This window comes from Heliangelus exortis, chromosome 2 (genome assembly GCF_036169615.1).
Source record: "Heliangelus exortis chromosome 2, bHelExo1.hap1, whole genome shotgun sequence".
Taxonomy (NCBI): domain Eukaryota; kingdom Metazoa; phylum Chordata; class Aves; order Apodiformes; family Trochilidae; genus Heliangelus; species Heliangelus exortis.
In genome coordinates this window covers 84,533,954-84,551,050 of record NC_092423.1, presented here as the reverse complement: position 1 = coordinate 84,551,050, position 17,097 = coordinate 84,533,954, and the positions used below count along the sequence as shown (strand labels likewise).

The 17,097-nt window shown below is 39.9% G+C and overlaps 2 protein-coding genes across 3 annotated transcripts in view; one reads left to right on the top strand and one right to left on the bottom strand.

Moving 5' to 3' along the window:
- Positions 1-3,975: 3,975 nt before the first annotated feature.
- On the top strand, positions 3,976-9,288 carry C2H18orf21 (chromosome 2 C18orf21 homolog). Its single transcript, XM_071736805.1, has 5 exons — positions 3,976-4,070; positions 4,316-4,338; positions 5,151-5,350; positions 8,470-8,678; positions 9,099-9,288. The coding sequence occupies exons 1-5, from the start codon at positions 3,991-3,993 to the stop codon at positions 9,247-9,249; spliced, it is 663 nt and encodes a 220-aa protein (XP_071592906.1). The 5' UTR covers positions 3,976-3,990; the 3' UTR covers positions 9,250-9,288.
- Positions 9,289-10,890: 1,602 nt separating this feature from the next.
- Positions 10,891-17,097, bottom strand: part of RPRD1A (regulation of nuclear pre-mRNA domain containing 1A) — a 45,787-nt gene continuing 39,580 nt past the window's right edge. Inside the window, exon 8 of one of the 2 annotated variants that reach the window (XM_071736800.1) lies at positions 10,891-13,687. The gene's annotated coding sequence lies outside the window, so the exon portion shown is untranslated. The remainder of the gene's footprint in view (positions 13,688-17,097) is intronic. The other variant, XM_071736801.1, reaches the window with a different exon arrangement.

Below are 17,097 nucleotides of genomic sequence, written 5' to 3'. Positions count from 1 at the left end.
ATCATACCACTTACAAAATAAATCCAGGCTCAGGAGGAACACTGGAAAACTTTTCCTTAATTAGCTTTTCAAAGCTGATGGTATATTTTAGAATATGATTTATTCCTGTTATTTATCAATCTGCTTTATTTTAGATGGGTACTGTCTGACTGACCTCTAGTTACCCTTGCACTAGCAAGATATATCCCCAGAATGTCAATGCTTCAATTCTTCATCTGTTATTTCCCAAATGTTTCTTACTGGTCACTTCTGGTACCAGTAGCAGCTGAAGTGGAAGTTTATCCTCTGATAATCTGTACTGCTTTAATGGTTCCCAGCATCCTGAGGATATTTTCCAAGTGTTAACGGTGACACCAGCTGAGACTTTGGCAAAAGAAAAGTGTTTAACAAGCTTATTTCCTAACTTAGTCTCTTGGCTTTTTTCATCTTTCCCACCCCCCCTTGTCATCCCCTTAATTTCTGTACCTTAACTCCTTCTTTTATTGCTATATTCTTTGTTATCACTTCTCTGTATCTTTTTTATAATAAAGCCTTTGAAGAATCTGAGGGCATTCCCACCATGCATCCAGAATCTCTTAATTAATTTCTCCAGACCTCCAGGTCACATTTGTCCAAAAAGCTTACCAAAAAACCTCCTCTAAAATGAACAACAGTCACATCTTCTTTATATATTTCTCAGTAAACTAGAGTCTAGAAACTGTAGCATATAAACCTTGTAAAACGATGAGCATGTTTCAGACAGTTCTAATATAAAATATTACACATAAAGCAAGTCACCAGTTTTTAGCATGTCTCCAGAATAACGTATGCTTAGAAATGCTTATCATCATAGCATCATTATCCTTCCCCCCCCCCCCAGGATAAAATTAGTCTTGCACCAACATGCCTGGAAAAGCAAAATTCTCATATAATTTCAGTCACTCATTCACTCAGCTCATGACTTCTATGCAGCTGACTGAACACCTATTATCTCACCTGAAAGAGAAGCTGTGAGTTTGCTCACCTCAGTCACCTGCAGAATCTTTGAAATGCCTCCTTTTCTGTTCCTTTTGAAAGAGTGCCTTCCCACATCTCTCAGTTCCTTCCCGAGTCCACTAAACATGCAGTCATCAATAAGTTCTGGTTAAGTTATCCTATGTAACTCTGAAGAAAAAAAGGAGAGACTTGCAGATGCTCCAGAAGGGCTTATTTGCTCTCTTTGAACATTTTGTTTCCTTGGTGGTCTATCACAGTCAGGTCTCCGGTAGTAAACTGAACAACCTATCCTCCTGGCTCTTTTCTTCTTTTTCTTTTCTGTAAACACATAATCAGTGCTTCAAATCCTTTAGGTATCACAAACTGTATTTCTCTATTGCCCTCTACTGACTGCTAGCTACCACCGCCTTCGGGAAAATCCGCAAGCAACAGATACGCACCACGCTTTCCTCCACCGCCCTCCCCCAAATCAATAATGATACATGATGACCAAAAGTCAACACAAATCATTCTATTTTTCCCTTTGTTACAAAACACCAGGCAAGATTTACAGCTTGTTGGTTGGCCGTGGTAGCTACAAAACACTAAACAACAGAACCAGGACACAGTTGGTAACATAGGTCTGCTAATGTGTTTGTTTTGGTGTGCTTTTTTGGCGTACAAAAGCCAGGAAAAAGTAAAGAGAAATTAATTCTGCTTTGAAATGCGGGTGAATTCACTCCCCTGATACCATAAACTGTACCAGGGTGCTGAGGGTTATGCGGTTTTAAGGGTCTGTTCCTACAAGCACTGGATGCACAGACATACTGAATTTTGATGGGAGATCTGCAAAAAAGGAGCTACCAGGGAGACACGAATTAGAGGGTATGGTCTCATGGTAATTTTCACTTTTTCTCTAGTTTTATTCATTTAGCACATCAGAACCACACTTAACACAAGAAACAGCCTCTGCCCCCTGAGACAGGTACTGGGACAAGACACGTGACACGTGTCTATGAACGGCACATTGATGGGCGGTGCTGTTAGCACTGCTTTTCGGACAATGATCATCTAAAACCCCAAATCAAACCAATGAACTAAAAAAAGTAATTAAAAAAGGGAATGGGCCAGCCTAGCTTCAAGAGCAGCAGAAAAAAAAAAAAATCTGGAAGAGGTTGAGGGGGGAAAATACCAAACCAACAAAGCAGATAAAAGAAAAGTGTAAGAGCAGGGTGGGGGAAGGGAAAGAAATAAAAATGAATCCTTGTATTGTATTAGTCACTGCTTCATTAGTACAGCTTGCTACCCAGGTTACTCAGGCACTTGTTCACACAAAAAACAATCACACAAAAATTATCCTGAGTGCCATCGCCCACCTGCAGCACTCCAGGGGCAGGGAGGAGCCAGGTCTGAGCTCCGGAGGAGAGCTCCCCAGCTCACTGCCCTTTTGCCAGGCAGGGGGGGACATGAGAGCATGGCACTACCTCACCTCACCACCACCTCCTCTGCAGTCCAGTTCCTATGCGGGCTAACAGGCTCGCGTGGCTAAAACTCCTAAGAACAGGCCCATCCCCCAGAAAAATGTGGAAAGTGGTTTTGCTTACTTGTGTTCAAAACACACTTTCATTTTTTTCCCCCACTGCAATTAACAGGAATGATTCATTTGCCAAAAAACTGTTTACTGATGAACTCAGGTTATTTTTTAAACAGATGTTGTGTGACATCCCAGCTCCCCCTTTCAGGAAAGGTAGAGTTCACACAAAACCTATCATCAATGTAATATTGAAAGGTCCACTGAAAAATGTGTTTTGAGTTTAAAAAATAAAGCGAGCAGTTACTAATCATAGCTATTATGAACATTTCATTAAGAAGCTCAGATTTACTGACTGCAGTGTAAAGCTCTGCTATTAAATTAAGCCCAGAAAGCCAGTTCTTCCCATGCTTTTCTACTTCCAAAGCCCTCGGCTACTCTGTTAGAAAATAAAAAATAATTATATTTATTCAAATTCCTTGATAGTGCATGAAGCCTGCTCAGCTGACTACCTCTCCTAAATGAGCATCATTACCAGCAGATCAAAGAATGTCTAGCAAATGAATGGGGCCGAGGGAATTAATAAAATACATATCAAACGCTAAAAAGCCGAGATTTTTTTTCCTTCTTCTTCTTTTTAATAGGAGCACATTTGCAGAATGATAAAGCATAGGATGTAGTTGCCAAAATTCATAAAAGACATCTAAATAGAGCGGGAGGTAGCTCACGTTCACCACCCTGGAGCTGCTGGTTGAAATCTTCCACGTGACAACTCGACAGGGAAACAATTCTCTTTTTTTTTATTATTTTTCTTGTTTTCCTGAGGTAAAAGTTTGCTTTCCTACAGAAAACTTTTAGCACGGCGCGGACAACATCGGCTCCAGAACACCGAGACCCTTCCCAGAGCCTTCCTCTCCCTTCATAACAACCGGCAACGCCAAAGAGGGCGGGGGGGGGAGAGGGGTATGAGGGAAGCGGCCGCTCGTCCACCCCTCACCCCCCCCCTTCCCTCCACCGCCGCCGAACCGCCGCCCGCGCGCCCTCACAATTGCCCTCGCCAACGGTTTGGCGCAACCGTTGCTGCCGCCCCAACGGCCGCCGACGGCCGCCCCGGGGCAGGCGGTGGCACGGCAGCACGCCGGTAGCGGCACGGCAGCAAGCGGTATCGGGAGGCCCCCGCCGGCCCGGCACAAAAACTTGGCCAACGCCGGGGAGGGGACGGGCCTTCGCGGAGCGACCAGGGGTAAAACAAGGGCCGCTCCGCCGGTTGCCTCCACCGCGATTGCCGCGCCCTTTCTCCTTCACCGTCGGAACGGCTCCGGGGAAGCCGCCGCGCGGCGCTGAAGAAGACGCGGCGGGCTCGTTAGTACCCGGAACCAGGATGCTGCGGCCGCGGGTAACCGCCGTGCCTCGGCGAAACGATGCACATCCACCCCTTCCCCTCCCCGCCCCCGGCCGCCGGACCTGGCTAGCGGCGGCTTCCGGCGGGGCGGGCGTTCAGCACCATGGGGAGACAGCGGAGGTTCCTGGCGGCGGCAGCGAAGGAGCTGGCCGGCGCCTGCCCGGGCCAGGCGCGGTTCCTGCTGTAAGCAAGCGCCCCGCGGCGCGGACATGCCGGCCCTCAGGGCGGGAGAGGGAGGCGACGGGAAAGGAAGCGGCGAGGGACGGAGCGCGCCGGATAAAGGGGGCGTGGGAAGGGAGAGACCTCGCTGCTGACGCACGTGGGGAGCCCCGCCCCCTGTCCTCGCGCCTGCCGGGGTGCGCCCCCGCGTGATCGGGGTGGGTGGGTGACGTGACGTGACGTGACACTGTGCCCTTTTTCCCGCGCAGGTGGACGCTCCGCAACTCCCGAGGCGAGTGAAGGGGCCCGAGCGCAGACGGCGGTGCTGGGGCTGCTGTCCCACGTCAAGAGGCGGCAGAGGAGAGGGGCTCCCGCTCTCCCTGCCGTCCCCTGGGTGAAGCCTGGGCTCCCGTGGTCCTGGCGAGGGTCTTGGGGGGAGGGCAGCGCATCGGGGTTGTGGAAGCAGAAGCGTGGCTCTTATGAATAGGAACAAGCTTTTACCCCTTTTGCCCTTCTCCCTCTGCTGCTCCCACAGAAATAGGATTTTCAGGGTGTGCTTCGGGGCTGCTGGCAGAAGTGACATAGTTGCAAGGTGCAGGTGTTTCCTCAGAGAGACATGCTGGAGTCTGGCTCTGGCAGCAGGAATTAATGAGGCTGATGTAGGAGCATGCTTATTATTATTAGGTCTGAAATTTATCTCAAAGCATCTCCTCATCCCAGGCTGAGATGCTATCATCTCACATATAAAATGGGCAATGAGTTTTATCAGGTATTGGTGTCACTAATCTGGCAAAAGAGGAGCTCCTGCAGAATTTTGAGCCTCTGTCATTAAAGATTTTTAGGAAGGAATTGCATTTTTTCAGGGGAGTTTACAATTACGTATTGTTTAAACTTTTGCTGTGCAAAAAACTTTAGCATGAATTGTGCTCAAATGAGCACATACTGGTGCTCAGCTTCCTCTCGTGCTGTATCCTCTCAGTTGCATCTGAAACGTAAAACATCTACCTAGAGAATGTTAAAAAAGAAAGATGCCATTTTAATGTTTGCCTATAAAACGTAATTATTTAATGTAGGTTTTACTCTTTTCCCTTTATTAATCTGTAGATAAAAAATGTGGATTAGAAAGGGTATGTCCTTACTGCTTCCAGTTCCTCAGTCCTGATAGCCACCGGGTGCGTCTCAAACCGAAGATGAAAGTGACACCACAGATAGAGAAAGTTCTTGAACAGGAGGCAAAGAACCACAAACTTAATATGAAACAGACAAAGCTTTTGAAAAAGTACAGGGAGTCAAGAAGTGTTCTGGTAAGGATATATTATTGGAACTGTCAAATACTCAGTACTTCCCTGAAACCTTCCACTGGCATAAAAAAGAACACTGGGAAATCTTTCTCCTAGAAGTTGGGGTCACACCTACACATTTCTTTCTTCATGAGCATATAGCTTTTCCTTTCTTTTGGGATATCTTCTGTTCAGATTTTTAAAAATCCTTCACAATAGAGAGATCATAAGTACAATGACAAGAACAGTCATAGAGCTTTCCTCTAAAAAAAAGCCCCAAAGCAAGCCCATATGTCAGAGAAGCTATGAAACAGCTCTGCCCTTCCTCTGATTTCTTCAGCAGCAGTCTGGGTAGACTCTGCAAAAATGATAAGATCTTGCTGAAAAGTAAGTACTTCTTCTTGCCAGGAAGGTCTCCCATTTCCACTATCAGATACTGTATCATTTGCATAGCTTTGCAGAAGTGGCAGGTTTTTTGCCTGTTTTTTTCCTATGAATGTGACAAATAGGACCAGGCAACCCTACCTTAACACAGCTGTGTAGATCCTGAATTCCATTAGAGTCCTTAGAAATCCAATGCTAATATCCTGGGACATACCTAAGAAGAAAAGCATGCCAGTGCCTGAAGTCAGGCTGGTTTTATTAGTGTGCTTAGCTTGATGTTCAATGCCTTTATTTCAGAATTGAGGAAGGGATGGAGTGAGGTTGTCAGGTTTTTTTAGATTTATCAGTTATCTAAAAGCAGGTATATTTACAACTTAAAAGCTTTACTCATATATCTCAGTAGGCCATACATAAGATTCTTGTTGCCTTCAGTATAAGTAGAATTTTTTACATTTGTCTGACTATTACTGTTTATAATAAATCTTTCAATACTGAACCACACAGGTAATTTAAACAAGTCACTGTTGCTCTTGGTCCTTCAGTTCTTTTTCCTAAAATTACTCAGGAATATGGGGTATAATCACTGTTTTTTTTATAATGATTACTGTTACTTGAAGAATATTTGTATACATTTAGTCTAGTGTTGCCAAGGCATATACTATGATTAACATGTTATATGAATGGATGTTTTAATAAATGAGAGAGCCCAGCAGTTGCTGGCACACTTTTCAGCTGGCATTTTTTCAGATGAGAGTCTGATGGTTTGAGGAACAAAAATTGCAAAATCAAAACTTATTAAAGAGTCAGCAACAAAAAATTAAGCTGAGGAAGTATCACATAGGTTCTCAGCTGTCAGGGCAAAAAAAAAGTCACTCCATAAAGGCACATTTGCTATTACTGTCTCTGGAATTTTAGATGATAGCAGCAAGAGAAAACAGCAAGAGAAAGGGCATCTGAGAAGCCAGAATCTTTGGGGGTTTTTCTGCTATAGGATCACAAACTTCTAGTGTACTTTAAGAACTGTCTCTGTAGGCAGCCAGTTAACTATGTCCTATGGAATTTTGATGGGTTCTGACATTTATTCCATAGCTGGAAAAGTTTGTAGGGTGCATTGTGCATTCATATCAGTAGTTTCAAATTCATTTTTAATTAGGTCCAGTTTAAATTCTGGGTAATATTCTAATATTGGAATGTAGTTACACTGCACTTGTAAGTTCTGCTCAGTTCTGTTTGCATTTGTGCTGTGATTTAAGTATTTCTGGTCTTATGTATTAAAAATACTATCAGGAACTGACAGCTTTCAAAATCAGCAATGTAGAGCCCTGCAATCTAATATCTGAGATTTGCAAAAATGAAAATTCAGGTATGGCTGAAAATTAAACCAAGCAATAATATGACAGGTTGTGCATTTGATACCTTTCTTAGCAAGTAGAATTTAATTTAAGAATGCTTCTGCCATGGAAATGCATATAACATTAGGAACTATTTCAGGGCTTTTAAAAAATGTTTGGAGTTAAATGTATATGCAATCCAGAGAATGGAAACTAGCTGTGCAGTGCTATAATTAATCCACTAATGCTCTCACTGTAAGGTGTTCACCTCCATTGGTATTTCATGGAGTGGTAAAGTGTTATGTGATGCTGCTTTTCTTTCCCATCTGAATGTCATTTAGAATAATTAAAAATACATACTTGTGTAAGTTAATGATCTTTCTCTTTTTTTAGTTTGCTAGGCTGACAAAATAATGTCTAGAGACATTCAAAACACTTAACTGAAAATATTTCATTTCTGATTTTAAGTCTAACTCTTTTAAGCAAATTGAATTTAGGTAAATTTACACATTTTGAAGAATGCTTTAATATAGATGTTTTCAAAACTGCTTAGATGTTTTTGTGACATTCTTTGAGTCTGGTTTTTTAACCAGAAACATCACATAACTGTTTTTCAGTCAGTGTAGTAATGTCCCTCAAAAAGTGTGGCTGTATTTCTTTCATGTCTCTTTATTAAGAGTATTTGTCATGGCAGTCAGGGATATTAGGAATATCTGGTATTCTTTGTGACTGTCTGACTTAATCTGTTCTGATTCACCTCTGCAACATACTGTGCTGCTGGAAGTTCCCTGCAACCTAAAAGTAAGCAGAAGAGAAAATGCCCTTTGTCTACAGCCTCCTCTGTATTAATTTTTTATTTCTTTTTGCACTAATAGCCTCTTCTTTCTTCACTAAGGCTTGCTGTTATTAGTTATGAATTACTGTTTCTGACAGTTTGGTAATTTAAACTTTTTCTCTCAAGACTCCTGGAAAGTGTGTTAATATAAATTCACCAAAGGTAGAATATGTTCATGAATTTAGATCTCACTTTATGCCATGTTTTCTAATGAAATACAAATACTCCTAACATGCACTCAGTATGTCACCCAGTTCAGGTGCTGTTTCATTTATCTGTTCTGACAGGGTGTTTTCAATATTTTACTGTACAATGTTAACCTTGAGAATTACTGGTCTCCTGAAATTAGTTTCCAGGAGACTGGAGTAATTTCTGGATAAACCTAATGGACAAGTTTGGCTTCAGAAGCCTGAATGACAGTACTAGGTATGAGGCATATGTTGGTTTTTAATAACTCATGTTTCACTTAAGTAAAAGCAGAATTTCTGTCACAATATTTGGAGAATAGTTTGGGTAATTTTTACAATGGCTTTACAACATAAAGATGGAAAGACTGGGAAGAATGATAGATATTTCCTTTCTTCTGTCCACAGCTGGTTACTTGCAACTCATGCAACAAAACTACAAGACATTATGGTATAAGCAGGGATTTTCTGGCTACCAAGACACACAGTTCTTGCACTCCAAATATTAATTCTAGCCTGAAGACACCAGATGTAAAAATCCAGTCTGCAAACACAGTGACACCTGTAAGCTGGAGTAGGTTGGGATCTAAAGGAAAGAACCCCTCTTCATTTCCCAGGTACCTGTTTCTCTCCTTTTAGAGAGGCACTTTGCTGAGTGCAGTGTATTACATCTTGGTGGGAAAAGATGTCAAGTACTGATCTCAGATCAGTCTCTTAATAAACTTTAAACTGATAACTAGGTATTTTTATGTAGTGGCCTGATTGAGGAGATTAATTTTTGCTTTCCAACTTTTAAAATCAAAGCTTCTAATGAAAAATCACTATGTGCAAATAATGCACAGTTACGTTTTTGTCATTAATGTAAAATGTCTGTTGTAAAATTTGCATAGCTGCTCATTTTCACATTAAAACACACTATTCATATTCCAAATCTTTCACTCAAGATTTTTTTAGATATATATACACACACATTCATAGCTACTTTATGTTCATTCTGACTCCTCACCTTTAAGCCATTTGACTCTCTTGTTTTTCAGAGCACATGTATCTGGACAGAAGACAAACTCTGCTTCCAAGACACCCCGAAATTCTAAATTCCAGTTTTCTAAGCTAAAACGGATGCTTGACCTAGAAGAAAAAGAGAAAAGCCAGAAGGCAGATTTGAAAAGCTTCTTGACTTTACTTTAGTTATACAGTATTTCAAAGTAATAAAACTTACAGCAATAAGCATTGTTTCAGTAAATCAACAAAATTAGTGATTTCTTTTAAAATAAAGCTCACAGCAAGTATCCTGTGAAAGCATAGACCATATTTTCTAGAAGCAAGGCTGTAGTTCTGAGGGGGCTGATTGTCTACAGGAGGGAGATGAGCAAATAGTTAAGTGCTGTATGCTTGGAAATCTTGAACCTGAGTTGCTCTGTTTGCCCAAGAATAAAGGTCAGGATCTGTCCTTCAAGGAAGCCAACAATATCGGACCCATCAGTTGGTCCTGCAGAACCAACATAAAGGCTTGCAGAGCTGAATGCTGTCTGGGGGCAGGGGGCTGCAGTTTGCTCCACCTCGCTCACCTGCTGTTTTAAGATAATGCATCTGTCTGTACTTAGCCCATATGCAGAGCTAGATTATAGCAGCTGATGAATGACCCCTCCACAGCTGACAAAGGGAACTGGAGAAAAAGAAACTGGAGAATTGAAATGAAAATTAATTAAATGAAATAGCAACACAGTGTTAATGCCAATATAAAGGATACAGGGTTATAATCAGCCCAGGCCTCAGGAGAAGCAGGAAGAGAAAGAGCTCAAGAATAAGACACCCAGGAAGAGGAGCTCCCCATCTTCAGCAAGCCTTTCCCTTTGTAACGAGCCTGCGTCCCATACTATAGTATGGGATGCACCTGTTGGTCATCCTGGGTCAGTTGCCCAGTTTTCAGCTTGCAGCTGACTTGAGAACTGTTAATGGCCTCCCTGCCATGGCTGGCTTGTGATTCTGCTGCAGCAAAACCAGGGCAATGTCACAACAGAATTTAGATTATCTCATCCCTGCTTTGCATATCTGACTAGACCAAAGATGCTTCAACCAGCACTTTCTGCAGGCACAGTATTTTCCAGTATATAATGCAGTGTTCTCTAGTACTGCTGTAGTATATGCACAAGTATATACTTGTGGTAATTTTAAGTACAGGCTTTAACACAGCCATTACAAAGGTTCAAAAATAACTTGCTCCTTAAGACAGCACTCATATAGAAAGATATAACAGTGTATCACCAGATACAAGTTTTTTCATTTTCTTAAGAATAGTCTCTGTGATACAGACCACAGACAGTACTGCTCCCAGGGCAACACAGAACCTTGTAAGGCTCTCTAGTGCAGGCTGTTCTCAATGCTGACCAGCAGTACTGTCAGCACCCCAATTTGGTACTGCTGTGGGAGTGGCAGGCTCACAAAGAGCACAGGGTGCTTCCTTTCTGATTGCTTTGATGCTCACTGATTGCTTTGGTCACTTCTGTCTCATTTGAAAATGGCTATGGAGAGAACCTGTTTCTTAGAAGTCTTTCAGTTTTGTCTTAAAAATAATTTTCAGGTGTTTAGGCATCAGGCTTTAGAGGTGTTTCCTTCCTGGACTTCAATTTGGAAAAACAGGTTTGCCCTGGACAGCAGTCAACTCTCTTTACCAGAACATTTTAATGAATAGACAGTTGTCAAGGTTAAAACCATGTGCACAGTCATTCAGGACTGAGTTCGTAGCCTATCCTATGTATAGTATGTGGTGACAGTTCTGCAAGTTATGTTTCAGGTTCCCTCTGAATTCTTTGGTTTAAAGGCCTGCAATTTATTTTTTTTTTTAAAGTATTCTAGTGAATAGTTCCCTTTCAGTGCACTGGAGCTCAATGAATACCACTTAACAAAAAGTAAGTTGGCAGACTTGAAAGCAGTCCAGGGTGGGGGAGAATAGTTGAAAATTCTACTCACAGTCTCAGCGATTGACATGTAACCTTTTTATATCTCCTGTACACTTGCATAATAACTTTGAAAGGTTCACTGCCATTTGTTTCTTACATATGTGTAGGATCAAATTAAATTGCTCTTTGATCAAAATATAGACCTTGGAGTTAATGCCTTTCCTGCAGTAGAACTTGGCATTAATTCACCTGTTCTAGCTGTATTTATGATCCCACACTCTGGAAAAATAGTTCAATGTTGTTGATGGAAAATGCGTATTATAAAGAAGTATTTGGATAACAAGTTTTACAATAAATTTTATATTAAAAATATGCACATTTGGTACTGTACTGCTCTGCTCCCTTTGAAGCTAATACAAAGCCAGCATGGACATTTGCTGTTTTAAGGTGCACACGTTAACGTTTTAGATCAAATCAAGAGCATCCTTTTGAAACATATCTCCCAATTGTCCCTGTCTACTGTGCTTTTTACAAAATACTGAGTGGTCTCAGGGCATGAGTCACATCCCTTTTGGATAAAGCCCCAGATAGTGGATAAAAGCACGTAAGACACACCCTGGAGCACACCCGGTGTGCTGGGAACACTAACAAGCCTCCTGTCCACAGGATCACAGGAGACCCAGTCTGAAAAACATCTCCAAGAAGTGTTCCGTGGATGCCAGACCCTGAGTGCTGCACTCGGTGTGTTGCTATTGCAATGGGCTGTTTGTAAACAGTCTGGTGATGCTATGAACAACATCTTTTCTGTTGTACTCACCAGAGTTGTTGCACTTGGCCAGATGTCTTGCTCTAAGGGCTCACTATTGCAAACTACCAGACTGTACCCTGGAAAAAAAGTTTAAGCATTCAGTATGTGCCACTCTTTGTTTTACAAGTGTGCTTCAGAATGCTTTGCAGAAATAGTGTTGGGTTGTTCTGTCGTCTGAAGTTATATTATTCCTATGCCTCTAATACAGTATTTTTTTTGATACTAGACTTTCACAAAATCAATGTATTGAAAAAATAAACACACACATACGTGTATATTCATATCTGTACAATGTATACAGTTATATACATGCATATGCATATATCAGATGCATGCATATCTATATATACACACATCTGATGCACTCTTCCCTTCAGAATATATTCCATTCCTGTACTTGGTGAAACACTGAGGGCTAATTGTTGGCTGTAACTATTGCTGAGCCTCCCCACCAACCCTTTGCCATGCAGCATTACTGGTTTGTGTCTGAAGAGCTGCAAAACCAGCTCAGTTATTGAGAGGATGCTGCTTTCAGTGAGGGGAGAATTTCACCCAGGCTTTGCAAAGCAAGACCAAGAAGGCTCTCTGTTAAGCATACACACCTGCATTTCGGTGTTTAACTATAGATTAAGAGTTATTTCCCAGCTCCTACAAATTCTACTTGCACAATGGTATGTGTATCCTTGGCAGTATTAATATTATACCATATATTGAAAAGGTTACAAAATGTGTCTTAATATAACCAGCTCAACTAAAGCATGTTTTACTTCAAAACATCATTTTGAGCCATTTTCCCATTTTTCTATTTTTGAGTATGGCAATTTCAAGTTGTCCCTGAAACAAGTTACAACTGGTTCCTTCACACTCAGCCCTACCTCTGAAAAAACACAAACTTTGGCCAAATTAGATAGTGTATCAACAATATTTCTTTTTTAAGAAATCTACCGTTCTAGACATGTGACTTCAGACTTATTAATGCATTACTTCCTCACTGAAAATTGTCACACAAAATACAAATAGTAATAAGCTTCAAAATCAGTATTGGTCATTTCCCTCAGTTAAGACAGCATTTGGTTGACCCATAAGTATAGGGAACGGCTTATGTTAAAGCCAATTTATACCATGAGACTGAGTCAGCAAGCAATAAACAATGATTTCAAAGATGTTTTTACAACAATGTTTTATTCTATTAAATATGAAAGATCATACATACAGGTGTTATTTTTTAGGACATAAATTACACAAGGATTACACGTTTTTCAGAAGAGCACAATAATGAAACACCTTTAAATTTCAAACTTTCTTTGTTAGCTTGTAACAAATGAGTCTATTGCTGTTGCAAACAAGTAATGAGTGCTATTGAACTTTTGCAAATTCCCACAAAAACATCATGCTTAGTAGGATATTTTAAATATTTTAAAGATGAAATTAGAATTAGGTTTCTAAATAACAAGATGGAAGAGATTTACTACTTAAGATAAATGACACACTGAAATAGGAGCAGAGACAAAATTGGTCATTCATTTAAAAAAAAATATCTACTTCAGACACTACATTTGAATCTGCTTTCTTTACTTGCAGGAATAGTCACTGTGATTATATGCATGAGTAATAAGCAGAACTGTCCCTAAATATTTATAACTGTAACCATCAAATTTTAGACATGCTAGTTTTCTGGTTCACTATTTTTTCCCACTGAAAAAAACCCCACACCCGTGAATCTGTTTGCTTACAGTTCAGAAGGTTGAAATCCAGCTCTTCTGCAGAGGCCCAGTGAAGAATATACAGGACTTGGCCATCCATGGTCATCTGCAGAGGGATCTATTGCATCCTACACAGGCATTTGGGGTGATCGCTGAAGTACCAGACCAAGTTACCAGTGACTCATGAGAGCAGTATTAGTCTGTGGAAGTCCTAACTTCAGGAAAATAGGAACGTAATTTTATCAAAATAAATGGTTTCAGTCTGACATTCTGAAGACTACTCAGATCACATAGTAAGCATGTAGTGTGGGTTGTGTTCCTAGGGCTTAACTGAGGTGTTTTAATACATTAATACAAACATTAACTGAGTGAAACAGACAAGGTAATGTTACCGCAGGCTGCAGTTCCATCTTCAAAAGGAGTAATGAAACAATTTCCAGAATGGTAGTTTTTGTAACTAAGAACTTCCTTTTTTAAAAAAGACAACAACATAGTAGTGGGGTAATATTCCTGAAATCTCTCAAAACATTCTGCAAAAACACAGCTTGAGCCTGCAAACACCAGAATATACAAGCAGTCCCAGTGACCTCCAAGTTAAGCATTCTCACCTCGCAAAGAGCCGCAGGATTGTCTTTGCTTTTTTCAAAGAATGCTCAATAAAAGTGCAATATAGTGAAAAAAAAATAATCGGGTTATTATTCTTTTCTTATTAGATGAATAATGTTCAGCTATTTTATAAGTGTGCCTTTTGTAAGGTGGGCATTCTGGTTTGAGTAGAACCAGGCTGGGCAGGGTACACTCATGCACCAACTTTCCCAGGGTGGTAACACCCCAAAGCAGTTTCATTGTGTAATCCCATCTTCAGCTACACCACTGTGCTGCCCAGAGCTTCACACTGTTACTCCTGTTTCAACAAAAGCTGACATTTGTTTTGCTTTCCATGTCCACTCAGGCATTTTCTACCCCCTAGCTCCTAGGCACCTTTGCTTCCCCCCCCCCCCCCAGCATGTTTTCTTCCTGAGATGTCAGAAGTGCCAATATTAAGCTTCAGATCCTGAGAATTTGGAGGCATTTTTTTTGATACTACAGGGCTGCATTTATATTGTACCATGTTATCTCCTGCTATACTTCTACAATTACAATATAAATCTTCTACCTAGTTGATACCTGATGCCTTTCCTATTACAAATAAAGAACAATGTACCATTCAGCCACCAATATACGACCCTTCCATAGGAGTGACCTTTACCTTCCACAAGTCCTCTTTTTCAAATAAATGTTGAGGGATCATTTCAAAAAACCTACCTATGAAATCAATTTCACAGTAAAATAAAGAAAAGTATATCTAGAAAATAGCACTCTCTCAAAATTAAAACATAGACATCAAGAAGTAGTTGTGATTCCTCCTTGTTCTTTTATCAGTTCTACATAATCTAGAGATAAGCAACATTATCACTAACAGTTATGAATAGGAAAAACAAGTCTAATGAAGTAAGCGGTGTATCTTTTTTAATACACTTGAGAGATCAAGAAAATTCAGCAGTCAATGTTATTATTATAAATATTTTTAATTAAGGTAGTAAAAGACTGTTAAAGCTTAATTCCCTTTGTTTCTGAGAACCCAAGACTTGTACCTTTCAATGCACTCTAAACAAGAAATGCCACTGCAGTTACAATCACTTCTGGGTATAAATTAAGTTTTTCATGGGTGAGATTCAACCATGAATTCACTGTTTACCCTTGTTTCACTATTTGTTTTATAATTCTTAATGGATTATAGTGTTTTAATATTATTAAAGTATTAGAATATTTATTAGAAATTTGGTGCTATTCTTTAGCAAGACAAAACATACATTGCCACTGCAGTGCACATTAATGCATATCTGAATTTATGAGCTGAGTCTAAGGAACTAGAACAGAAATATTAAAATATCAAACTTGTATCTGAACATTCTTTTTTAAAAAAATCAAGATTCAACACAAAAAAGTTGCAAATAAGTGTTATTTGATTTTACATATTAGACTTAGACTAAAGAAATACTCCTGGATTCTTTATAGTTGCTCTTTTTTCCTATGGAGTGAATAAGATAAAAGATACCATTTACGCCACTTAAAACTTAAAAATCTTTGGACTGCTAGTGAGCTCTGATGAACTGTTTTCAGGAATCTTATTTATCAGTCTGAATTTTTTATGAAAATAATACTCTACACTGGATGCTGTGGAATGCTGTGTCAACAACCTGTGTTTTTAGCTTTGGAGTTTTTTTTTTTCCCTACTTAGCAATTCATGGCAGCTTTCATGACAAGAGATAGTTGGACTAAGGTGCTTTTTCCAAGGGTATCTTTTAAAAAGAAAGATTATTCTCCATTTACATCAAACAAATATTCTAGTGATTAGCCTTGTGAAAGTCAGTAAGTGACAGATCATTATCTTCAATACTTTCACTCCAGGACTATTTTGAATCATCTTGTGTTTTGAAAAGGAAGACTAGATTTTTTTTTAATTACTTTAATGTAAGAAGGAGTGTTAAACTTGTAAACTGTGAACTTAGCTGATGAAAAACAATGCCTGACAAGTGTAAACACACAAATGAAATGCTACCATTAATCCTCTGATGATATATCCAACTTAAACCCTTGTAGCTCAAGGTCATCTAAATGCATTTTTGCAAACCACGTCTCAACAATTACATGCCTAATTCTGATTGACTGAAAAGCATAAACTCCCTGGGTATCTGCTAGATGTGGTAGTGTAACAAGGACTTTTCACAAATTCAGCAACCTGTAGACAAATAAATTTGTGCCATGCAAAGGACTTCTTTGAAAAACAGACACTAGGAAATAATTTTCCACAGTTTAACCTATACACAGGCCTGACCTGTCTCCTCCTGTTTCATGAGAAAGTATGATCAAGATCTAGGAATGTTTGCTGGAGTGAGCACAGGTTGGGGGCTGGAAGCCTCTGCTGGCCTCTAGGGTTTCTCAGTGGATGCATAGCATGGCTCTGTCATCCTATTGCTGGATATATGGATGGTACATAGCACTGTCAAATTTTAATAATTGACATTTAACAGTTGGGACAGAATGATCTTTCAATGTAATTAAAGCTGTAAAATGGCTTCACATTTCTGGGATTAACCTTTTTAGATGAAGACAGATGTCCCAGAAAGGGATTCAAGTACAAATGAATGGTCCCTCAATTTAGAAACTAAGCAGCTGTAAAGACAAAGTTAGAACTTTGAAACCTCATTATGCAGGTTAATTGTATACCTTCTTATGCTGACTTTTAAATGTTACTAAAATATTGTAGTATTTTGAGTAATTTAGGGATCTGCTCAGTGTAACATGATTTATGTTTTCCAATACAAAATTGGTTACTAACACTTACTTCAAAAATATCACCTGACTTGTTTTGGGAATGGGTAATTTACATGTAACGGACAGTAAGATCACTGTTAACTTTGCATTAAATTGCACCAGCTTTCTTGCAAATATAAGCTTGTGATTTCTACATTTCACTTCCTCACTAGAAACTGAAATGTCTTGAGTTAAAGTATGGCATTGATTATATGCTGATCTACATTAAATATAGGGTACATAAGAAAAATCTCAGCATGTTTCTTAC